This window comes from Dermacentor albipictus, chromosome 1 (genome assembly GCF_038994185.2).
Source record: "Dermacentor albipictus isolate Rhodes 1998 colony chromosome 1, USDA_Dalb.pri_finalv2, whole genome shotgun sequence".
NCBI lineage: Eukaryota > Metazoa > Arthropoda > Arachnida > Ixodida > Ixodidae > Dermacentor > Dermacentor albipictus.
In genome coordinates, this window is record NC_091821.1 from 219778247 (window position 1) to 219804358 (window position 26112).

General features: G+C 42.3%; 1 protein-coding gene across 2 annotated transcripts in view; it reads left to right on the forward strand.

Annotated features, from left to right (window-relative positions):
• LOC135897429 (zinc finger protein 64-like) overlaps positions 1 to 26112 on the forward strand; it is a 73225-nt gene that overhangs the window by 36154 nt on the left and 10959 nt on the right. Inside the window, exons 2-6 of one of the 2 annotated variants that reach the window (XM_065426045.2) lie at positions 692 to 994; positions 3846 to 4073; positions 10786 to 11383; positions 12563 to 12968; positions 18169 to 18350. In XM_065426045.2, the coding sequence (XP_065282117.1) occupies positions 728 to 994; positions 3846 to 4073; positions 10786 to 11383; positions 12563 to 12968; positions 18169 to 18350 (1681 nt within the window). In that variant the 5' untranslated portion in view covers positions 692 to 727. Of the gene's footprint in view, positions 1 to 691; positions 995 to 3845; positions 4074 to 10782; positions 11384 to 12562; positions 12969 to 18168; positions 18351 to 26112 lie in introns of both variants that reach the window. The other variant, XM_065426044.2, reaches the window with a different exon arrangement.

Below are 26112 nucleotides of genomic sequence, written 5' to 3' on the forward strand. Positions count from 1 at the left end.
ACCCTGCCTAGAACTGACATTGCTTTCACTTCCATTAGAGATGGGTATACCTTATACTCCTTTAACGTAGCTTTCCTTTTCTTTTTAAATATGTAAGCAAAATTTCGAAGGTGAATTTCTTAGCTAGCGTACTTTCCAAGGTGAAGCAGCGGTAAAGTGGCCTCTTGTCCAGTGCCAAATTTCACCTTTGCACGCCTTTGTTAATAGTTGCATATAGATTTAATAATTGCTGTATGAAGAAATTTTCTTTGTTTTAATGCATCTCTGATGTTTCATTGTCTGTTAAGGTAGGAACTTTTAGTCTGGAACATGCAAATATAGAAATAGCCCACTAGATCGAAAGGGCTAGTTGGTAGGTTAACATAGTCGAAAAGAAACATGAAGTGCATGCACAGGGCAAATGAATTAGCATTGTTTGTTTTCAACTCTGTTTGCCTTCGTGAGTCTTTTTGGCAGTGTTGACCACCACTATGTGCTGAACAAGAATTATTTCCATGAACAAGCTGATTGTATTCCCATCCTGAGTTCATGGTGCTGTTCTTGAGAAAAAAGAAAAATACAGCATGTTTGCCTAAAAAGCGTCTTCTGCTGTGCTTGTTGCTATCTCCTTGCTGTGATTTCCTATTTGCTTTCCTATCTGCACCTTTTGTGATGCTCATTAATCATTGGTGTGTGCATGTGGCTCTTTCAGGACTACCAAGTGGGACCTGGACGAGAATGACCCAGCATGGACAAAGGCACTCTGAATGCAGCTTTCAGCTGCTTAGAGGGCATTTACACAAACCAGAATGTGGGCAAGCATGTGAGCGCCTTGTTGCAAGCTAGTCGAGGCTCAGCCTCCCATTTTTTGCCTCCTTATCCACTGTTCCCACCTCTTGCACCACCATTGCCGGCAACCGATGACTGTGCCAAAAAAGCCCACCCCCCTCAGCAACAGCAGCAGCTGCAGCAACCGCAGCAGCCACAGCAACAACAGCATCAGCAACATTCCAGGGTAAGCATTTGCTGGTATATGAAAACCTGGGGTGCACAGGCTTGATCTTAAATTGCATAGGTCTGATCGTAATAATAAATAATTTGACAACAAGCGATGCCTTACTGGGTAAATATGTAGTCATGCAATTCATGATTTGCCTTACAAGTGCCTGCTGTATCACTGCAAACTTACTGTTAGTAAAAGTTTTGTGAAGCTACCCACACTACCACTTTGTTCATATTTCATTTTGTTTTTGGGATCAGATCAATGAAATGCCATCAGTGAACTGGCCTCATGATAATATTACTAGGATAATACAGAAAGCAGTGTTGTTTGTGATTCACATAAGTGAACACTAACGATTCTCGATAAGCCATCGCAAGAAAGCCTTGTGCATTTATTTATCCACAAGTTTGTGAAAAGCACTCATCTGAGGGGTCTTAACAATTTAAGAGGAAGCTTTAGCTTAGGTTCATCTCCAATTTCTCTATTCAAGTACATGTAAAATGCAAAAGTGCTGTTTTTAGACAACTGCTGGACCAATTTCAATAAAATCTATTGCATTTGAGAGACAGCGTTAGGTTCTAGCAACTGTAGCAAGCAAAATTTTGATTTAAGACTTCATACGTTTTACAGATATTGCTGAAAATCGGTAAACTAAAAAAAAGCATGAATTTTGTGATTCGGTCGCTCTGCACTGAAAATAGATATAGAAATTCGGTAAATTGCATTTGTTAGAGCATATAAAGAGGACAAATTTCATGTGAGTTTACAGTTTACAGGAAATTATTACAACACTTGTGAGCGTTTCGGAAGAGTCCTACTAACAAATTAGCGGTTTATTTGAGAACGTTCATCAATTTTGTCTGCTTTGATGTCTTAAAAGGTGCTGTTTACAGAATTGTGGTGTCATTATTTATTACTAAGTTACAGAGTTGGAAACTTGTTACTTGAGCTTTCTTTTTTTTTTCAATTTTGCAGTTTTCAGCAATTATTGTTGGGAAATTGACGTATAAATAAAACTTCTGCTTCCTACTTTGCTATATTTTAGCTTTTCTTATAAATGCAACAAACCTCATCGAATTTGGTATGGTTGATGTCGAGAAAGATTCCTCTGTTCTTACATATTTAGATATGGGGCTTCAAAGGTAAAGCTTCCTTTTAAGAATCTTGGTTGCATTTCATTGTAGTCGCTGAAAGGCATGAAAGTAAAAAGACGTCTGAGCTGAACCCTCTTAGAGCCATTTGCTGTTCTTTTTGGGGAAGAGAACAGCACATGTGGTGTCTCCTTTATCCTTTTGCCGCACTTGTGTGGTATAACTTCTTTCACAGTTAAGTATTACCGAGCCACTATCCTACTGTACCTTTTGCCTTGGATAGCCAGTGATGCAAGGAAAATAAACATTTTTGTGCACCGTGTCATAAAGGAAGTGAATAGTGAGGTGAATACATACTGAGTGCTGCATTTGATGAACAGATACTGTACGAGTCTGTCACCATGAGTAATCTAGCTGAGAATATTTAAGGCTTTGGGTCATGTTGATGGAGGTTGATGTCGCATGTTAACATGTTAAACTTGTCCAACAAGGCGTCGTCATAACCATTATAATACATGGGACCATATTGATGCAAAATGAAATAGCACATATTTTGCTTCAAGTGTGCACAATTCTGCTAATCTAAAAAATGCTGTAATGTTAAACGTTACAGGTTTATGACTGTGTGCTTGGTGCATTTGGCTGCAAACAAATGTTTGGGGTTAATTTTTAATTGTTTAATGTTACCTTTAGTTTGATTGTATTCATAAGTCCGCACAGGGGCCAGTGAAGAAAAAAGCTAGTTATGATGAGCTTGAAATCTTGAATATAGGATGATTTTACTATACCACATTGTTGGCGATTTGATTACAAGCTCTGCTGGTTATTACTATAAACAAACGTATGAAAGGGGCTAGCTGGTGGCTAATGTTCCTGCATTGTAGGGCAACACATGATGAAAATGAAAGTTTGAGGCAGCTCTATAGTGTTTCCACAATGGAGTTGTACACCTCCTGCAGCTTCTTTGATAATTGGTTTGTAGAAAGTGCTGTCTTTGTTTTTTGTTGTACTCTCTGGATGAATGTTAAAGTGAGCATTCATGCAGAACTAAACAGCAACGAATATTAACTTCAGAAATGCGGATTTAAATCTAGTTCTCCATTTGTAGGTCCAAATATTTCACATACATATATGCGCATAGTGGCTCAATTACATTTCGCAGCAGCCCTTTTTCTTGTCAACAAGCTTTTAAAATCAGCTTATACATTTTTTTTGCATATAGAGGTATGCAGTTACGGGGAGAACTGGACGAGGCTAGACAGTGCCATGGCAGAGGAGCTACTAAAGTGAAAAAGTGAAGGCAGTGCTTGCTGATATCTCTAATTTCTATGTAGCTGAGATGATTAAGCAGTTTTGAAATCTGTACATCTACATGTTACGCCATCTTTGGTGCCAGAAAGTGCACTATTTATTCCTGCCTCAGCTCGCCAATTTCATTATGGTCTCTAAGAACAGACAAATTCACGATCTTGGAGCCTTAACCTTGCTTAAATAGACATTTGCTTTATGTTAAGAAGGGATGATTTCCACTTGGTTGCAGCTTTCAGATCATGCTTGAAATTGCTATTGTAGGTTTTGCAACGCCATGCAGTTTGTTTCATTTGTATTGGCGTAGTCATAATTATCACATAATCTGGGGACTTATATGAAACAAGTAAAAGCTTTGAATCCACTCACTTTCAAATTATAAGCTTCCCATAAAATGCACAAGTACACAAGCAGGTCTTGTAGCACTCGTATTGAGCATTGGTATTCATTGCAATTTCTTGCAGGTTCCCAGCTCGGGTACTTCAGCAAAGTCTGAGCGCAAGGCGAAGCGTGATCCAGGAGCGTCAGCGAGTGATGGCTGGGTTCAAGGACAAGAAAAGTTCAGTTGGGATGGCTCACCAGTGGCTGCCTACAATCCGGCAACGAAGATGTTCCGCTGTGTTGCGTGCAATACATTGGGATTTCTGTCAAGAATTGCCGAGCACTACTTGGGAACACATGTCAATGCCAAGGCAAGTTATCGAAGTGTGCAATGTTTTTGTGTCTATTTGATATGCTACAGACTTTTGAGGCTGTTGCCTTAAATGTGAGTTATGGATTGTATTTTTTGTTATTACTTAATGGGATTAGAAAGAGAGATGTACTGTGTTTAAGTGACATTTTGTATGCGGGATTTTAACCCTTTATGTGCCAAGTTTTGTTTTCCGATATTATAAAACAAACGCAACGATTTATGTTCGGCTGTCCAGAAGGTAAAAAATGATGTGGGTAATGGTAAATGCACTCCTAGTATGGCCCTCACGTTCCTAATTTTCCATCTCCTACGAAGTTTCGTACTGACGTGCATGCTTTCACGATAGCGCCGCCATGTCAGGGTTAAGAAAAAAAAAAAGAAACACTGCTATAAACCTACGGCGAATAACAGGAACATACAAGAGTGGTATTATTTTTTATTTTTTTATTTACTCATACTGTTGGCCTGTCGGCCGTTAGTGTGAATCAAAGCAGAACTTCAACAATTAGTACAATACATGGTATTACAGTAATACATATAGCACAAAAATAAAACAGGTCAATAGCAGTACTTCAGCAATTAGGACAGTACATGACTAAGGTGCAGCACAGGAATAGTGTTTTAATAGGTGAACATGAGCGAACAAAGAAGATACATAAGCGAAATATTCTGCAGATACTCTGATCAATATGACTATAAATGCAGTGTTAATAAAGGAGGTCATACACACACACCCCCCCCCTAAAAAAATAAAAGAAAAGGCGTTAATTTTTTAATGGAGAATTGCCGCAGTAGCGTAAGAACTGGGAGCCACCCCTCCGATTGATGGATGCACGCTCTGCGCACCCCAGTCATTGCTGCAAAGAGGCACAATTCGCAGCATGCTAACAAAAACACTGATTGAGCAAACTCGGAGAGATAAAAAAAGTATTTTTCTAGAAATGTACAACAGATGGTGGAGCTACCTCAGAGCTTGCCAAGTTCATGTTACTGCACGCATCCAACTGGAGAGAGTGGAGAACGTACCAGTACATCAGTGGCACTGAAATGTTTCTTTTTTGTGGCTCTATACATCTTTCTTAGCCACTTGTGTTTTCTGAGTGTTAGCTTCTTGACCAGTATAACTTTGAGTCTGTACAACATTGGTGACCATACCGCTGTCCTGCAAAGTTGTCCTTTCAACTTGCCTCACACCGTCTTGTCGCATAAATCTCCTGAATTATCCTTCAAACCATTCAGGTTCGGCATTCTGTAATGATTTCATGTACAAATTATTCTGTGTCTTGTAGTAGTCGAAATCAGTATAATGGGACACTAAAGGCAAATGTGAAGTCAAGCTAAATATACACAATTAGTGCACCAAGATGTCTAAAGTGTCATCTTTACTGGGATGCAACTTTTGTAAGCAGGGTAATGACATAAACGTAAGGCAGGATTGCCACCGCCTCTGTGACAATGCAGTACCAGCTTCCATGATAGAACTTGTCTTGTTTATATTTGCTGAATTGTAGTCAACTACTGATGAGAACGATCATCATCCTCATCAGCTTATTTTCATGTTCTGTGCAGGATGAAGGCCTCTCCCTGCAATCTCCAATTACCCCTGTCTTGCGCTAGTTGATTCCATTGTGTGCTTGCAAATTTCCTCATTTCATCACCCTACCTAGTTTTCTGCCGACCTAGACTGCGCCTCCCTTCCCTTAGCACCCATTCTGTAACTCTAATGGTCTACCAGTTACCCGGTGGATACATTACATGGCCTGCTCAGCTCCATTTTCTTGCTCCTAATGTCAACTAGAATATTGGCTATCCCTGTTTCCTATCGGCTATCCCCGTTAGCACTGGTAGAACGCAATGATTGTACACTTCTCACCAACAGTGGTAAGCTCCCAGTGAGGATTTCGTAATGCCCGCCGTATGCACCCCATCCCATTTTTATTATGTAAATTTCCTTCTCATGATCAGAGTCCCCTGTGAGTAATTGACCTAGATAAAGGTACTCCTGTACAGATTGGCGATCCTGAATTCTTGTTCCCTTGCGAGGCTATTGAACGTTGTCTTCAACCCCACTCTTGCACTTTCTCTGTTAAGGTCTTTAGTCATTTGTTGTAATTTGTCCCCAATGTTTCTGAACAGGACAATGTCATTTGCAAACAGAAGGTTGCTGAGATATTCGCTGAGAACTCACCCCTAAGCCTTCCCACTCTAACAGCTTGAATACTGCTAAGCTAAGTTGGTGTTCAGGTTTGCTATGCATTTTTCTACATGGCGCAAAGGAAACAATGTGAAGCAGAGGAAGCGTTGAGGCAAGCGCCAACTACCAACTGTTTAATAATGGTTCCAGACACATCGCAATGAAGCCTCACGTGCATGCGTAATATATGCCACAGTAAATTTATGATACACTTTGACGTTTTCGACAGCTGTATTAAAAAAAAAAATTAATTTCTTAAGAAAACGTTGGGCATTTCCAGCACAGTCAGACCCTTTCTTTCTTGCGTGAAACACTTCCATCAGTTCTCTTGTATATTGGTCTCCCTGCTTCTGCCAAGAACCATAAATTGAGCCAAGTAAGGCTAGCATAAACTGGCTTTGTAGGAAGATGCACGCCATCACTTTTTCCTATGCTATTAACGTGCGCCTTTGGGCTGCGATTGATGCATTGTCCCGTTTGTTTAACTTTGGGAATTGCGGCAGCTCAGGGGGATTTCATACATAGTACTACTGTATTTGCTCATAAGTAATACGACCACGAATATAATGCGAAAGACGACTTTCAGTCTCTCAGAAAAAGAAAAAAAATATATATTGTGATTATAACACAAAGGGACAACACAAAAAAGTGGATGCGTGCAGGGTGCTTTATTCTTCGTTACTGTGGACTGCCGTTGCAGAATACAGCGATAGGACGAGGGCGTGCACTATGTACTTATCACTGCGGACGTATTTGTCTCTGTCAGCAAGAATGGTACTGTCCTTCATGCCACCGAAGTTATTGGATAGGCAGCATTACAGAAGTACCCGTGGCACAATCTCGGTGTTTGAATGTGTGTTCAAACACTGCTTCATACACAGTAGCCATCGCGGTAAGGCTGAGTGGTATTGCTTACTCCAATTTTGAGGCACCAAGAAAGCTTTTTAAAAGCATATTATATTCGTGTCATGAACCTGAATATAATGCGAGGCGTGTTCTGTGGCCGAAAATTTCCCTCCCCCCAAAAAAGGATATATTCGTGCCAGTACTATCGGGCACAATGCCCAAAATATTTTGTGTATCTTGTGGCCCCCTCCATGCTGAGCACGAGTAATGCAAGGTCACAACTTTGCCCACTTGTTGGAAGCTGAGAAAATGTGGATCCCATAGCCGGTATCCACCTTTTTGAGGTTTTTTATTTATTTATCACAGTACCCACAGCACCAGTTTGGCATTACACTGGGTGAGGGGAGGGGAGAAGTGCATACGTCATTGACAAATAAAAGCAGGTAATATAGAATACATCAAGAGAAAGAAAATTACAGTTCAGAGCAAATCGCTGACGTAACAAAAAAAGAAAAAAAAAAGAAGCAGAGCATAACCGTACATGCGCGAAGTGAAACAAAGTGGTTCTGGTGACGCAAGCACAAAGTACAGAAAAAAATTGCAAGCCACACGGCTGAAGCAAAGCCATCACTTCAAGATAGCGATACAACATCACTAGGCAACCTGTTCCACTCACTGACCGTCCTAGGAAAAAAAGACATCTTAAAAAGCTCCCTTCTACATCTATATTCTTTAATCTTAAGTGGGTGATCGCACCTGGCAGAAGTGTACTCCAGTGCCTTGTGGGGTTCTCCTCCGTGCTCTTGGGATAAAGGAACTACAACACAGTAGTGCAAACAATCACCAGGGCATTTATTGCACCTTTCATAGATCAATGCCTGCTAGCCGAGTTGCTATCCCCAAAACATGCCGATGGGCGCGCAACAAATCTAGGAAGTCCGACTCACCGCAACTGGATAGCGAGCGAATATGTTCGCCCCATGCTGCATCCCAACGCCTGGTCATTCGCGTGTATGGTCACGCGAATAGTGGCGCGTTCCAAGGCGGCCACGCGAGATGGTCTTGCAGAAGCATGGATCGGCGCACACGCGGCACGGCACGTCCGCACTGCTTGCTGTCCCGAACTAAAGACGAAGCGCCTTGTCTTTCGGCACCCAAGTAACCCCGCCTATTGGCGGCGTTAGCAGTGCAACACTCGCGCCATCTCTCGTACTGCGCTTCAACCACTCCGACCGGCGCGGGCGCCAGGCCACGCAAGCCATGCGGGAAAACAACATATCAGGGGACGCGTGAGAGTCACACATACCCACAGCCTTTATGTAGCTATCACGATTGAGGCTGGTTTTAGAATTGTATATTGACACGTGTACTTGTCTTTATCGGGCGACACGTTTCACCGCCTAACAAATGTTATCGCACAGCGCAGGACATGCTTGCAAGTGTGGGAAGTTTCTGGAATGTTATTGATGGTTCCATTTACTGTCTCTGACCAAACCTTGTGAAATCTGATTGCATGTGTGCGCGACATGAATAATGTAGAACTTTCTGGAAGGCACGTGGGCCCCAGCGATTAGTCTGGAACATTCGATGATTGATGTATAAAAGCCGATGCGCTTGACCCGTTGATCAGATTTTCAGCGATCGCCGTCTGTGTTCATCGCTGTCGCCATTCTTTGAGTGTAGCCTGTTTTTGAGGGCACAAGTTCGTCCAATAAAACGCTAGTTTCGTCTTTCTCAGTTTGGCTGCTTTCTTCAGTCACTACCACGTGACAATATATTGTGCAAAAATTTTAATCTGAATGTTTTTCTACGATTTTGAAGTGTATTCTAGCCTAATGTTTCCTTTGTTTGGGATGCGCTAAAATACAGAGTATAATTTTGAGCCACGAAATGGGCTGCTAAGCTTTGTACTCTTTCTAGTCTCTTTATGTCTGTCACAGTCCACGGGCCCCAGATCGCACAAAAGGTTATGGCTCTCTCAGTGCTCCATAGGACACGAAAGCTTTTTTTGCTATGTCAGGAGCCATCTTAAACAGTTGATAGCTGGATCTTGTCCGTCTCTACTTTCCGGTTTCACATTGCTTACATTGCACAAAGTAGAATAATGTATTGCAAACATGACCTCTGAGATCACCATACAAGAGAACTTTTTACAAATGTTTGTTCTCCAAAGTTTTGTATCCTCGTTAGTCATGATTGGCTCTGCAACTAAGTCATCTCTTGGCATGGAACAGATGTGCGGTTTTTTGAAAGGTAATCTAACATTCTATGTTGGCTAAGTGTTTGCCTTTAGTGTCCCTTAAAGATGTATGCACCGTGGCTAAATATCATGCAAGATGGTGTATGACCCTTATATATTTATGCACAAGGTGGCATGCATTCAGTCTGATTTCTGGTGGGTGACTGAATCTTCACTTTCAAACTTAATTCTGTTGGTGATCATGTTATAAAATATCGTATTTACTCGACTCTAATGCACCCACGATTGTAGCGCGCACCCGTTTGCCGTGACCTAAAAAAAGTCCTCATTCTTTTATACAGAAATAAAACGTTCTCTCATTTGGAAAATCAAAGATTTACCCCCAATACACTAAAGTTGCGATAAAGTTGCAGTTTTGTCTGAAAGGCGAAGCATCGATTGCGATAACAAATCAGTAGACAGCTATACAAAAAGTAAGAATAGTAGTTTTATCAGCTGTATAAATGCTTAACCTTTTGCTTACTAACTAAATTAACAAGCATGGTGTCACACATGCAGAAGAAAACATGAACACGTCTCACTCAATGACTGCAGAAACTTTATCAAAACGCTGGAGGGAAGTGCGGTAGCAGAAGCCAGCGGGCTTCAACGCCAACTAAGTGACGAAAACATACTGCAGAGCGCCTAGATGCGTAGACTCTTTGTCTCGTCGCAGATTCCTTTCAAGATAGGGGCCGCGTGGCTGCACCGTACGCAGCAGCTGCTGGAGTAGGATGCCTCTCCTGTTTGCACCAGTCCCGCAACCAAGTTTCGGGAATTCCGTACGCCTGTGATTCGGCCCAATTTCCATCCGTCTCCGCACACGTGATCACTTTCCTTTTAATTGTGGCATCGTGATGAACTCGGCGTGTCTTCGCACTTGGCACTTCCATGCTGATAGAGCGAATGCAGAAAACGGGACGATAGACGGTGGACTAACCTAAGCCACGGCCTACGGCAGCTAGGCTGGAAGCGCATATGAGGCGGCCATTTTGGAATGATGATGGCAATATGGTAACGTGATTTAGGGCTGTACTTGATTCTAACTCATGTAATTTTTGGACCTGTTCTATCGGCAAAAAAATTCGCGTTAGATTCAAGTAAATACGGTAGCTGAATTCTTGGAAGCAAAATTGTCAAGCTATAAGCAATGTGTTCTGAAAAAAGAAAAAGAATATATATATAGTGCCTAATTATTGTGGCAAACAAGCATTGTGCTTTTGCATTACTCTGTTAAAAGTGTAGGCAGGTGGTTGTAGTTTTTAAATTCTGCAGCTGGGTGCAATGTCCAATTCATGAACTACCACTAAATACTTATTCATGGCAAGTTTTACTCTACGAACCATGAGCATTTCCTTTTGCACTCTTATGTTTTTTAATTGCTCTTGTTGCTTACAATGGGCATGTTTTGTGTGCTCGCATGAACAGCAGGTGTTCCAGTGTCCGGAGTGCCCGTACAGCAGCGCTTGGTCTCGATGTGTTCGACTCCATTTGGGCAAGGTACATGGCATCCAGAATGCCCCAGCATCATTGTGGCGTGACCAGCCTTTGCTCGATGAAATTATGGGGTTGCTGCAGAACTTGAAAAATTTGGCTGAGTCTTCTGGGGGCGCAGGGCTGGCTGCAGCGCCTGCCACTCCAGCTGTAGATAAGCGCTACGTCTGTCCTCGCTGTCCCTATGCTACCGACCGCAGAGACCTATACCACCGACACGAGAACATCCACAAGGATGACAAGCCTTTCCACTGTTACGTTTGCTTTAAGTTGTTCAACCGAGCCGACCACGTCAAGAAGCACTTTCTGCGCATCCACAAGAACCACCCCTATGACATTGGCCTGATTCGGCGCCATCCGCCACGCTCAGCAACACACACAGGCCATGGGCCCTCGGCCAGTGGCCATCATCACAGCAACAACGGCCAGTGGACACACCCTGCAGGGGCAGCTCGCCTTCCCCAGCCATCCAACTGTGCTGGTCCAGCTGACTGTTCAAGGGCTCTGCCTGTGCCTACCAATGGATGCCCTGCGGGTCGGTACTTTTTAATGCTGAAGTATTTTATGGTCAGCCTCTCTAATGACTTTACATCGAACATCTGTAAACAAAACTGAAATCATAGCTGGTTTTGATCACTGAGGAAGATGTGTAGCAGAAAAGTTTGATGAAGTGCTCTGTTTAAGCTAGGTACACCTAGAAGGTCAGTGTCGTGGTGCAACTAGCAAATATTTGCTTTTCTGTATTCCTTTTTTTTTTCATATTGTGCCTTGTGTGTTAGACTGACTTCTCCATCTTTGCTGCTCCTTTCATATATATTAAATATACATATTTCCAATTGTATATTGTAAGAACAGTGATGTTCCTTATGTCTTCATATGCAGCCATTTAGTGCCAAACAAATGTAATGAAACCACTGTCGCTATTGGGAAAATTTGGAGTATACTTGAATTGTATTGAGGTGACCTAAGAAGGTTCATCATCCATTGTGCCTGTATTGACATGCTTTGATTAACAAATGAAGTTATAGTTAAGCTTTTCTTTTACTCTGACAATGTCTGAAGAACATACACGAAATAAAATAGAAATTAGGCAAGCGATTTGGGTGAGTTGGTCTAAGCTTTTGACATGAATGCAGCGCAAAGCACTGAAGTGCACCGAAGCACCTGTGTTTAAACATTTTTCTGCTCATCACACACCTATCTTCCCCCTCTTTGGTGCTTTGCACTGCATTCATGTCTGTAAACGCAGCACTGTGAATGCGGCATTATGAAACACAGCATTATGAGGCCCTGCAACACTTTGAACTTGTACATAAACCATCCCATCCACTGTAGTGGTTCAGGGGCTATGTTGTTCTTATGCTAAGCACAAAGCACAAGTTTTATCCTGCAGTGGCTGCTTACTGGCTGCTTACTGTTACGGCTGCCACCAGTTGTTACGGGGACGAGGTTTCGGTGACCTTCAACAGCGTCTGCTTGAAGCTCGAAAATGAACCAGGATGGCTTTCAACTCATTGTTGACCATAAGGTTGAGGATTTTTCTATTGCATATATTTCTTCTGATGCTCTTTTAAAGGGCTGTAGTTCACATGTTTTCCGACCACATGCCTTTTGCTCGGGAGTAACAACTGATTATTATGGTTAATGGGTGCTGAACGGGTGGGTGAAGTGTGGCCGTGCGGCAAGAGACTGAAGATGCCGGCATTGTGTGCAGGAGGTGCGCAGGCCTGGGGCTTCCATGCTGGCAATGTGCCTGCTGTGTGCAGTAGCACTGGCCCCAAGGCCATGGGCTGCCCCGCTGTCCTGCCCCAAGAGACGACGGCCAAAGGAAAACGTGGGGGCTCAGGCAAAGCAGCAGCTACTGCCACAAGCGGAACTGCAGCAGCCAAGACATTTGCCTGCGCCTACTGCCCCTGGCGTGGCGTAGATGGCTGGTGCTTGCGGCGGCATCTTAATACGCACATCAAGCCATTCTCCTGCCCCTTTTGCGAGTACAAGGCAGCCCGGTCAGAGCGCCTGAACACGCATGTGCTGAAGGTTCACGGGAAGCATCTGTGCAACAAGTGCCACTTTGCGGGGGAGGACTCGATTGCTCTGGAGCGCCATGTCAAAGAGAACCAGTGAGTGCAATCACAAGTTTGTTTGCACAAAGAACTGTAGCCTTTAAATTCCAGATTATACAGCACTCCTGCTATGGTCTTGATGTAAACTTTATGCGAAATTCTGAGAAGTCTCGAGATCTTAATGAAAACCACCCTTCTACTCAAAATTTATCATCTCTGTCACAGTTGGGCACACTCTAGAATATTTTGTGTATGTGCAATATCAAAACCACTCAAATAAATGTTTTGTTTTGAAAAATAAAGGAGAAAACAGTCACTAAAAGCAACCTTGACAAACAGCTTTACGAGGTGACCGTGTCTATATTGGCAACAACAGGAGGCACATCAAGAAATCAATATACATGTACATATAAGGTTACTGGCCAATTAAGTAAGAAAACAGCAGCACTTTAGTAAGTAATATAGCAGCAATTAATCACTTGTGAAGTACAAATTGACAGAATAGAGTATATAGAATGTATGTTGGTTTCAGTGTTCACTAATGCAGGCATTGGTTTCATCCCTTCTTGTATGTAAAGCTTACGAGGTCTGCCACACTTAGTAGCTATATATGCAGCAGTGCCCCATCACACGTTGCCATTATGCATTAAAGGTGCTTTTGTTTATTTTATAGTTGTCAGTTTACTGGGTGCGTGAGGTATTTGACGACATGATGATGAAAGATTCGATATATTCGGTCCAAATGTTTTAATGCTTATTTTGCTGCTTTTTATAAGGAAACGGTCTTCAGCCTCAACCTCAATTATTTTCTGAATTCAGCTTTGATGATGGCTATATACATGAACCAGATAGTGTGTGTTGATGTTTAGCAGTGATTCTGCAATAGCAGCCTTTAGCAAGTTATTATCATTGTATGGCTGTTCTCTCAATGATGCCTGCCATTCATAGCAGTTTATAGGTCTACGTACCTGGAAATAGGATTCTATATTGAGGATGACGTGGCCACACAAGTTCACAACCAGACCATTCTGGGGTTGTGCAGGAACTATGGGAGCAAGCAAATTCATTAATTACTTGGGGACTTGGGAGTGGTGCCTAATGAAATTGTTACTTTGTTTACCACGGCCAAGTAATACAGGCATTTGTGGTTTTATCTTTGTTTCCTGAAACTATTCTGGCCATACTTAGGTAACAGCCAATCTGAGAATCCAGGGATGTGTTCTGTGATTACCTCGTCCAGCTGAACATTGATAAATTGAACAACTTATGATAGTACCCGTAGGTTTGGCTTAACGGTGCCTACTGTAGTTTTGATTAATGGTATATCTGATACATTGAAAAACTGAAATCATGTGTACACTGTTAGGTGGGTTATTCCATGCCAAATCAACCAGCATTTTTTCGACCGCCACAGATATAGTTGAAAAAATTTCCACATGTTTGTTGAGGTTAGAAACTCATTCTCCATGTATTTTTCTTGCCAAAATATTTCTAGCATTTTGGTAAAAGTTTATTGTTCTTGCCCAGCTGAGCTAGAAGGCACCAGTCAACATTTTCTTTTTTTCAAAGGCATGTTGTGTGATCCAGACATTCACATGGTGTGTAGGGAAAGACAGTTAAAATAGCCAATTTCTAAAATATTTGAATACACCGAGAGCTTTTGACACTGGCAAAAGTGAGTAAAATTGCTAAGTTTGAATTTCTTTTTTGAAATGCAAGAAAATCCAGAAGGCACTAATTAAATATAGAATGACAGCTTGGTTGACATAGTATAGCCAAAAAATATTTGAAGCTTTGAAGGTTCAGCAGGTTGTGTAAAAAGAAAACTGTAAAGATTTTTTTTTTGCAATAAGCTTACTGTTCAAGGTCAAAAAAGTTTCTTTGGTGGTCAGCCTAAAAATATATGTAATACATCATTGCATAACCTTACATGTTTGCTATGCATGTGAGAAGTTACAAAAAAGTCTGTTTTAAATGAAAAAAAATTATTTTTTAAATTTTTCAATATTTCGTAACATACCTATATCAAAGGCTGCCCATCTCGAAAGGGGTGCTAGTCTTGAGATTTCTGCTAAGCAGGCATGACTTGATCACTGCTCCTTGACTTCAATTTCACAATTGCAACATGTGGCTTAAAGGTTGTAATTAAAAGCTAATTAGCATATTTTCGTTAAATATATAAATTATTGTTGAAGTTTTTCGAGCTTCGATGTCTGCCTAACCTTGTAGCTCATCAACAAATGCAGAAGGGGCCTAGATATGAGTTCCTTTGAAGTGTTACAGATAGAAATAAACAACTGGTATGACATTCTTTAATAAATCCTTCGCTACACTTTGGCAGATTGTTTGTTGTGATTAGCAGCCACTCATATGCTGCATTATTAGGAAGAAAGTGTGGAGGCACATGCGCCTCCGCTCACCCGGTCCAGTCTGCTTGCACTTACTGAAATACTGGACACGCTAAACTCTCTACTGAAGACTGTAAATTTGAGTATTAGGCTGAGGGGGTAGATAGCTTTCACAGATCTCATGCCCCACAAACTTCTGATGTCAACAGCATATTATTTTTTTTATATAACCAAAATTCTTTATTAATTGGTACCTTTGTTTACTTATATTTAAGTGACTTGGCAAAGTGCATTACATACACAATTTTTCACTCTGTGTGGACTGTCACATAGTTTCGTACAATTACTAGAAGGAACACTGGCGCTGTGATCAATCAGCCACCATGGGTATGATCGGTAGTACATGGATTTGTCTGATCTTCATGTTTGGGGCTTTAGGCGTTCTTGTGGCTTTGTTGCACTTTATCTGGGCCTAAATTGGCCTAAGTTTCAAAGCAATTTATACTTATTCTGAACGTAATAATACTCTGCAAGCATGCTTAATCACTGCTGATTGCAGTGGTTCCGCTTGTCTATGCGTCAGTGGTGTTAGTAGTTTCAATATCAGGCTTCTGTGCTGGAGGTCCTGTGTCCGAATCCTGCTGCCGTCTTACAAATTTAATCATGTTTATCTGATTATCTATAATGTAGTACTGTACTTTCTTAAAAATGATCGTTTTGCAAATTCACAAAGCCATGAAGTTTAGGCAAAGCCATGTACTACCCATTATTCCCATGGTGGTTAAATTGGCCTGCTTACAGCTCCTGTAGACACTAGTGCCACAATTCCCTCTAGTAATTGTATGAAACTCTATGGACTGTCATGTATTTAGAATTATACTTTTTGCTTAGTGTTTGTCAGTTTTATTTTTAGTATCAGCTCATCCAGTCATTCTGTGGCTGCTGTGCTTGTAGGGAGCAAAATTTTGTGGTGATACTTCAGTTGATGCCTGCCTGCTGTGCGACTGTAGATCACTTCGGAGCAGTAGAGATGTCTATGCTGCGTTAAGTATCAGTGAGCTGTCAATAAGGTGTGCTGAAAGGATGTCCATTAAAGGGACTCTGAAGTAGAATAGCGTATAGATTATTGGATTGCTGGAAATTGCTAGTAGCTGATGTTCAGTATGTTGAAGAATGACGTTTTGTGTAAGACATAAGCACCTCTTTCAAAACCTTTTTTATTTAGATTTCTGATTCAGCTCCATATGAATGGGCACTGACTAGGTAGGTCAATTGAAGTTATTAAAAAGGATAGGGCTTCATTCAGTTATGAACTCCATCTTGTAGCATTTACTGCGACAGCATTGAAGTGCTCGGAACTGGGTTTGTCCACTCACCTGTCCACTCTGCTGCGCTGATGACTGTTGTTATAGTGTTGACCATTGTTGGCACAGAGAAGGCATACTTGACAGTGATGATGGCCTCAATATGGCATATACCCACATTAGAGGATGTGCCAAGGATTAGAGGAAGCGCCAAGTTGGTGGGAAACACCATCAGAAGCATTGCCAACAGCAACATTACAGTGACAATGCTACATAGTTTACACAGTGGGTCACAGTATTCACAGGTGCCAAGTGCCCTACATAGCAGTACTGCAAATGTACAGAGAAAATGAAATTGCTCAAACCTCGTAGATGGCACTGCATCATTTCACCTGTGACACCAATTGTAGTAGTTTTGGCATCAGTCTATTTGAAGTCTATTGAAAACGAGTCATCGAGCCTGAAAAACATGAAGACTAACACAGTAACTACCTTCTCACCTGTGGCCTAAATATTGATTTACACAAAAACTGAATGAAAAAGATGGTGTAAGGAGACTTCAAATTTGAACATCATCTGCGGTCACGTCAAGCATGTAGGCCTACGTGCATGCACGTTGTCCTACTGAATGATAGAAACAAAGAAATGTTGCTGTTTTACATAAACAACAATAAACATGCACCAAGATTATCTGAATGAAATATATTTAAATAGCGGAATGTTGAACTGCTGTGAAAAAAAAAGAAAAAAAATTTTTGCATAAGCCTTTGGCCCAACAACTGTGAATAAAAGCATCTATAACGCCATTCATTTTACCTAAATAAATATAGCCTGCTTATACACTTCTGAGACGGCTGAAGTCTGTCCATGTACGTAGTTTGAAAGGAAGGAAGTTATGTTCATCACAAAGAAGAAAAGTTCAAAACTAATATAATCCACACTACTCTTTCTGTGCTATCACACAATGTAATTACCTTTAAAGTATCATAATAAATGTTTTTTGTTATTTTTTCTTTCCATTCTAACTTTTTTTTTTTTAAAGACTGCACTTCCTAACAAACTGCCTTATGAACGCTGGGTTCTTGTCCAGTTTCCTGTAGAGGGTGAATGCAATTACGTATTTGAGGAAGAAGCAGTCAACTAAAACAAACAAATAAAATGCTGGTCTTCAGTGTGAGATAACGCTGCTGTTGCAGTAAATGAGTTCAGAGCTGAAGGTATCACTGAAGTCTGCTGTCTTTTTTTCTTTGCATGAAAAATGATAGTCCAGACCCATGAAATCTGGGATGTCATGTGTTGGCACTACCCCTGCTACTGTTCTAGAGAAAGAAATTGAAAAGGGGCAGTTCGGCCCTCTTATGCAAATTTTTCCTCTATTAATCCATCTTTTTTACTTGACAGATGCTAAGGTTCAAACAAAGAACTCTGCCATTATATGACTTGATTTAGCGCACGCTTTCATTGTTGCTGATGGTCACGTGACGCCCTTAACAGACCACCAAGAAGTTGCAAGCGTCAGAAATGGCGATTAGTTCTAATAAGTGCTGTGCACCCATTGTCGTGGAAACATGTACCTTTTATCGAAAAATTACTTTTCTTTTTCAGCTTGAGCTCGAGCTTGAACGACAAGTCACGTATGGGCTGCTCACTCTATCCACCGTTTCCTGTACGACCACCGCACCCACCTATTTCGCAGCCAGTGGACAAGTGCAAAATTGAGCCCTGTGGATGTTCAGTGCCCAATGGCACTAGCGCTTGCACTTCCAATTCAAAACCGCAGGTGGGACGTAAGTATTGGCCCAATCGTTCCTTCTATGATTCCTTAGTCAGAAATCCTATTGTACTTAAGAAAGAGCAGACAGTCTATGGAAAAGTGTCGTTGACTACTTAAATCCTGTGTTAATATTTAAAGGGACACTAAAGGTTACTATTAAGTCAACGTGGACTGTTGAAATACCATCACAGAAACCTCAAAACGCTTGTTTCGTGCCAAGGAGAGACTTACTTTAAGAGAAAATGCGTTCTGAAGCATCCGCGTACCTCTAGCGCAGTTCAAATCGCCTGCCCTCCGATCGAGGAGTACTGACATCATGGTCTCATAGTGACGTTGCGCCATCGGTGAGTAGAACAGCGTCCGCAGACGGCGCTACGGCTTTTCTGCGCAAAACGCGCGGCCAGAAACAGAGCCAAGACAGAGCCGACAGCAGAGCGAAAGCGGGAGTATGGTGGCTAGCGGAAGGAGAAACGAATTACGTCCCACATTACGTCCCACGCCACACGGAGAGTCCGTTTTCGTTAAACTATAGGCTGCGGCGAGCTCGCAGCGTGGTCCGCGTGGTCTGTGAGAAGTGACGAGCCTTTTTGCACTCGCAACAGGGCATAAAAAAGTGCGAATCGACGCAAAACTCGGCCTAGAAACATGCTTCGCCACAGCCAGGGCTCAATACGACCCAAGCTGGCACGACACAGATGTCGTTTCCCACACCGCCACCAGGCGCCGCTACTATACCTCAACCTCCAGTGCAGGACGCCCATAAGCTGGTACTTCATTCTATGACGCAAACTTCGACGCTCGTTGCAATGGACCGTGACACCGACAGATTGGCTCGCGATGGTGGGCTCAACTTCAGCGATTTGAGCACCGACGAGCGCGACCTGCTGCTGAGGGCTCGCACTGCCGGCGTCGTTGCGTACTACGACGGCGGCCTCGACACCGGCTCTCCGGAGCGGGAAAGCAACGAGGGCTTCCCACGACATCACATGGACGTGGCATTCTCGCTGCTTGTTCTAAATGAAAGTTTCGCGAGCCAGCAGAACCCTCACAGCACGACGCGATAACGAAAGTACTGAAACTCCGAAGCGTGCGCGGCGCAGAGTCGAGCAAAAACGAAACCTTTCGAACACCCATATTACTGAAGGGTAACGTCAAAATGTTATTTTTTCTTAGAATCGAATAGACGTAGACAAGTAGCATTTTTTTCCGTCTTATAATCGAATGAAATGATATTTTTAATACGAGTAGTTGAGTATTGGTAACACAAATTATGAGGAGTCCTTTCGTCATCGGGCTAGTACCGGAATGTCGCTGCGGGGTCTCAAATCGTGTCATGCATTTACCTCAATTTCTCGGTTACTAAAGCTCTGTTCGCAATTAAATTGACGCCTTAGACGTTCTAGAACATTGCTCTACCACTTTAACTTGAGTTTCTGGTAACCTTTAGTGTCCCTTTAAGTCTTGAACTGTAGATCTTTAACCATTTTATTGAAGCACATTTTGGCACTGCAGTCTGCAGTCTATTTGTAGTACAGGACATTCTAGAAAACTGCATGGTAGCACGGCCGTGGAGGTGGTTCTGTATTAAAAGGACTCTGTCTGTCTTTTTGTGTCAGGTTTTGCCAAAGAGAGAAAATGTAACTTGTTTTGTGCTTGAAATAACTTGTGCATAGCTTTGAACAAAAGCAAGAAAATATGTATACTATGTGTCCCAGCTTACTTTAGCCATAGTCTAAAAATATGCGAATGCCACGTAGCTGGGCAGAACCAAGGTAATGTTGCTTGCCGTTGCTTGTAGATACTCAAATTATTTTTCATTCTTCATAATCATATAAGTCTTAGTTAATTAATCAATTTCCCAAATATTATAATTTGATTAAAAGTGTAAATGAGAAAATTGTAAATCGACATGAAAAACTCCTGATACAGCTTTCTGTTGCTGAATACGTGCTACATAAAAGTGTTTTTCCGAGCGTGAAAGAAGGCCGCAAATGCACACAAAATTGCCGCGCGACTGGCCGCTCGAGGCACTTTGCATGTTTTTGTGGGCTGCCTTCCCACTTGGAAAAACACTTTTATGTAGTGCATATTGAGCAACAGAAAGCTGTATCGGGAGTTTTTCATGTTGCTCTACAATTTCCTCATTAACACTTTTAATCTAATTATAATACTCAAAAAGTTGATTAATTAATTAGGGAATAATTATTAACTAAAGGAACACTAAAGGCAAATACTAAGTCAAGCTAAAATGATAGGTTAGTGCTCGAGAATCTCTAAGGCATCAATATTGTCATGAACAGAGCCTTAATAATAGAGAAATTTAGGTAAATGCAGGACATGATTAGAGACTCCCCCAGGACATTAAAGTACTTATCTGATGACGCAAGCACTCCTCAGTTGAATTCGTTCACTAGTACTCAATCGCTCGTTGCAAAAAGCATCCTTGTATTGTATTATAGACAAAGTAAAATGCTATTTGTCCAGTTCTATTTCATTTTTAGAAAAAATAACCCATTGAAATTACCCTTGACAATGATGTGGTCGACTGAACAGTTTTGTTTTTGCTCGACTCCGCGCAGCCTATGCTTTCGCATTTCGGTAGTTTCCTTATTGTGTAGTACTGCGCTGGTTTTGCTGGCTTGCGAAATTCATGCAAACTGCAAGTAACAGAGAATTCAATTTCCACGTGATGTCATGGGATGCCCAAACGATCTACACCACTTGACCAAAAAGCAGCTGCAGTGGCAAATCCACCACTCTAGATGGGTGGATGGATGCTATGAGCATCCCCTTCTTAACGGGACAGTGGGTTGCCCCACCGAGCTCTTGTTATTGCCTAATGTCCTACCTATGTTAAAAAGGAAAAAAAAGAAACAAAAGTAAAAGCCACGATGAATTCCCATAACCAAACTTTTTGAACTTGTATTGTCTTGGCTCGGTACCGCCGTCTGTCGGGCGCCGTTTTACAAAGGGTGGGGATGACGTACACAAAGTCACCACTCTCGTGGTTGGGTGGCAGGAGATTTGAATTTCAAAAAAGTTATTCGGACCTTTCAGATGCAATTTTATCGTAAACCAAGTCTTTTCTTGGCACAAAACAAGTGTTGCGAGGTTTCTAGAATGGTATTTAAACAGTCCACGTAAACAGTATTTGCCTTTAGTGTCTCTAAGTAGGATTTTTAAAAAATAATCCGAGTATCTCCGAGCGATGGCAAACAACATTACCTTTGTTTTGTCTAGCGACATGGAGTTCGCATATTTTTTAACTCTAGCTGAAGTTAGCCGGAACACGGCATATATGATCGACAGGCAGGCTTAGAATGTGCACATTCATGCTATTGGATGTTGAAGGCCCCTCAGCCTTTGCTCAGGGGGTCCGCGAGCCGCGACCAGCACGACAAAGGACCAAAGGCGCAAGGAACAAAAACCGCTTTAATTTACGATAGAATGTAACACTCAAAATTACCGCAGCCTCGCGGCCAATAGCAGAAAACAACAAAGCAAGGAAGCAGGCAGCAAAGAAGCAAAGCAGCAAAAGGCAGCAAAAGCAAAGAGGCAAGCAGCAAAACAGCGAGGCAACAAAATATACACGCGAAAGGGAGCGACGAAAGAACGGCCGCTACCAACCATCAACCAACACAGTCTTTCGGGCGATAACAGAATGCATAAAGCACAGAAAGCAAGCAAGCACCGAACCAGGTGCGCATAATCCCAAAAGCGAACAACAAGAACAACAATACTCTTTCATGCAGACACAATGCAAAGACGCTTTTCCCCCTGCTCTGCAGCACGCTCGGTAAAAGAAACCTAGACGGGCCATGCCCCACCAGCGCCTCCCCAAGCCCGCGCCCCGCAAAAAGCCCCGAGTGCCGTCTCCGCTGCCTTCTTATCGGGCAGCCGCCTTCCTGGCAGTCCCCGCGCGAGTTCTTACGCTACCGCGATCGATGCGCATGCTCCGTGCGACGAGTGCCGTTGTGGCGCGCGATTCGAAGGCTTCCCCCGTGCGCGCTGCAGAGAGGCCAAGGGCCCGACAATGTATAAAATACAATTTTGTGCTAGTTTATCAATGCCCACCCATGTAAAGTGATAAGAATTCATTGCCAACCTCAGACATTTTGAGCCTATCTATCTGTCTGTCTGTCTGTCTGTCTGTCTGTCTGTCTGTCTGTCTGTCTGTCTGTCTGTCTGTCTGTCTGTCTCTGTCTGTCTGTCTGTCTGTCTGTCTGTCTGTCTGTCTGTCTGTCTGTCTGTCTGTCTGTCTGTCTGTCTGTCTGTCTGTCTGTCTGTCTATCTATCTATCTATCTATCTAATTTGTCTATCTAGTCTAGCTAATTTATCTATCTAATCTAGCTAATTTATCTAATCTATCTAATCTCTGTCTGTCCGTCCCGTGTCCATACTGTTACGTCCGGCATGTCCTCTTGTCCTCTTATGCAGATAATATTGCCCAAGTCACCTACCAGCTTGAGCCCCTAGGCATAAGTCCATAAAGACGATGCCATCGTGGTCATTCCATCGTCATTATTCCAGCTTTTTCATCTGACTCTCATCACGCCATCGTTGTCACTCCTTTTATGTGGACCCAGTGGGCAAAGTTTTCTAATAGCGTTGACCGCAACCTATGCGCAAGTGGTTGTGATGTCGGCGTGGTCGCTGTATTGCTGTGATTCCCTCTTCGTCGTCCGACTTGTCGTGTCATCGTCGTCATGCACCCATTGTCAAACTGCCGTCATAATGCCATCTTGGTCATTCCAGCTTTGTCATCTGACTTTCATCATACCATCGTCACCACACCTTTTACGCCAACCCACTGAACCAACTTGTCTAATAGCTTGGGCCATTAGGCAGGTTCTCCTGGTTGTGATGCCGCCGTGGTCATTGCGTTGCCGTCATTCCAGCTTGGTCATTCAACTATCACCATGCCATCATCTTCATGCCTTTGTTGTGATAGTGTCGTCGTGATGCCATCGTAATCATTCCATCGTTGTCATTTGACATGTTGGCGCCGTCACGCCATCGTCATCATATAGTCGTCATGCATTCTTTGTCATACCGGCGTCGTGATGTCTTCATGGTCATTCCATCGTGGTCGTTCCAGCTTTGTCATCTGACTCTCGTCACTCTGTCCTAGCCACACTTTATACGACAACCTAGTGAACCAAGTTTAATAGATTGAGCCACTTTGTATATGCTCGTGATTGTGATACCATCATGTTCCAACGTTGCATTGCCATAATTCCAGCTCCGTCAATCGACTGTCGTCATCACACCATCGTCCTTGTAGTCATTGCTTCGTCATTATGCAGTTGTCATCATGCATTCGTTGTCATGCCATCATCCTGATGCCATCATGGTTGTTCCATCGTCGTCATTCTAACTTTGTTGTCCAACTCTCCTCATGCCTTTGTTTTCACATGATCATGTTCACACAGTCATCGTTATATCATTGTTGTACGGATGCTGTCATCATCACGCCATCATCGCCATGCACTCATCCTCATTCCATTGTCCTTATGCTGTTGTCGTCATACTGCTTTCATCATTCTGTTGACGTCATTCCTTATTTGTCATTCTATTGTTGTCATTGCATTGTCGACATATAGTAGCCATCGCGCTGTCATGCTCATGACCGCCCTTGGCAAGGGAGTATCATAGCAAATGAGGGCCGTTACCAGAGAAAAGTGTATGTGCATACGTATAGCTGAAGCTATGGAAGTTTTAGAATGACCTCTACAGATTTAATATAAACGTGTCTTCCGCAGTGCCGCTTGTACCTACATTCCATGAATGCTAATGGCATTACCGCTGACAGTTATATTTATTTTTCCCATTTTAATGTTCAAGATAGGTTCTCTATTCTTATCTTTCTTTAGGTAATGCAGTGCATGCCTTTGAGTGCATTGAGGGCCATTGTGAGTCTGGCTCAACTGAGTCACTGTGTAACATAGGTTGCATAATTTCACCCTAAAAGGCTGTGTAGTTATTTTCTTCAATACAGTCAAACTTTGATATGACAAACATGGATATACAAATTTTGAATATGACAAAACAAATACCCAAGTTGGTTGCCCATGTATTATTTCAATCAGTATTGTTACTATGTAATAAAACTGAATAAGCAACATTCGAGACAACATTGGTTACAGCGAAACAACTGTTTGTTCACTTTCAGCTCAAAATATGTATTGTGGTAGCAAAAGTGGTAAAGAACTTGGTGAGGGCAATTTGAAACGTCACATTCTGGATGCATATGTGCATTTTGACCAGCAGCTTGGCTTGATTTGGTGCAGCCATTGAGCTGACATGCTGATCCTGAATGAACTTGAACGGTTGTGTGTTAATGACAGGGCAAAGTGTGTGTATGTAATATGTGCCAATATGTGACACTGTTCCTGTGTCACATATTGGCACGGTAAGCTACTGACAGGCTATCATCTTCCACAGGAAGCCCACTGCTGGTCCATCAAGGACATCACACATGCGTTTCTTTCACGTTAACTCAGGAGTGCATTTTTTTCGCTGATATAATTGTGTATGCTTATAACAAAATATCAGACAATGAAGATGTTTTCACGTTGGATGCGATTTTGTTATTAAGTTCAACTGTCAGCTTCCTTACAATAAAGGAAAAATGCAAAAGTTAGCATTTATAGTCAGTTTTTTGTTCTGAGCTTGTACTTGCAGATTTGCAACCATTATATTTGTACCCACAAAAAGCTAAGAAAAAAATTGCTAGGTTGCAGTGACAAATCTTATTTATAAAGTTCAACAGAACCCACAAGTGATAGAAAACTGTTTCGAAACTTTGTCTGCCCTGCCATGATTCTGGCAAGACGAATGGCATTCTTCTTGCCTCCAGCTGCGTATTTTCACAACCCTTCATCATCAGCCTGGTTACGACCACTGCAGGGCAAAGGCCTCTCCCATACTTCTCCAACTACCCCGGTTATGTACTAATTGCGGCCATGTTGTCCCTGCAAATTTCTTGATCTCATCCACCCACCTAACTTTCTGCCGCCCTCTGCTACGCTTCCCTTCCCTGAGATTCAGTTGTAGCATATGCTTGCGCAGTCCTTCAGACTTGCCTTTGCTATACATGTGTTTACGCCACCTGCATGCACGCCATCTGGATGCCTGCAATGAAACCCAAGTTTCATTGCAGGCATTTTTGTTTTAAATGATTTTTAACAATTCCTTCTGTTTCTTTGGTAACATCGTTGGTTGCATGCATACATACCTAAGTACTTTCACTACACAGTTTATCACCTGTTCCATAAATATTTGCCAACTTGTCCAACTTCCTCTGCTTCGCTCTGCCATCTGTTAAAAAGCCATGCTTAATGTTTAGAAACTTACCCCTGTATGCAGAAATGCAACTTAAGTCGAAGCACATGCTTGACTTGATTTAGATGACGCCTGGCGTTAACGTGCCCAAAGACGCTCACTGCGTTTCCTTCGGCGCGTTCCCGATAGGCGTCACTCAGATCAAGTCAAGCATGGGCTTCAACTTAAGTTGCATTTCTGAATACGGGGGTTAGTGTTTAGAAACTTGGGGTTGTGTTCAGCAACTTAGCCCGAAGCTTTAAAATACAGAGCCTCTTGGGAAGCATCTGCTGTCATATGGATGAGTTAAAATACATTTTCACTGGTGCAGTCTATGGTGGCTAATATTAATGGCCCCATGATTTTTGGCGATGCATGTTGTGCCTCAAATTGAAGCATTCAAGTTTTACTCACTTCATGAATGGGAAAATTTAGTCTGTTGTGTCCTTTA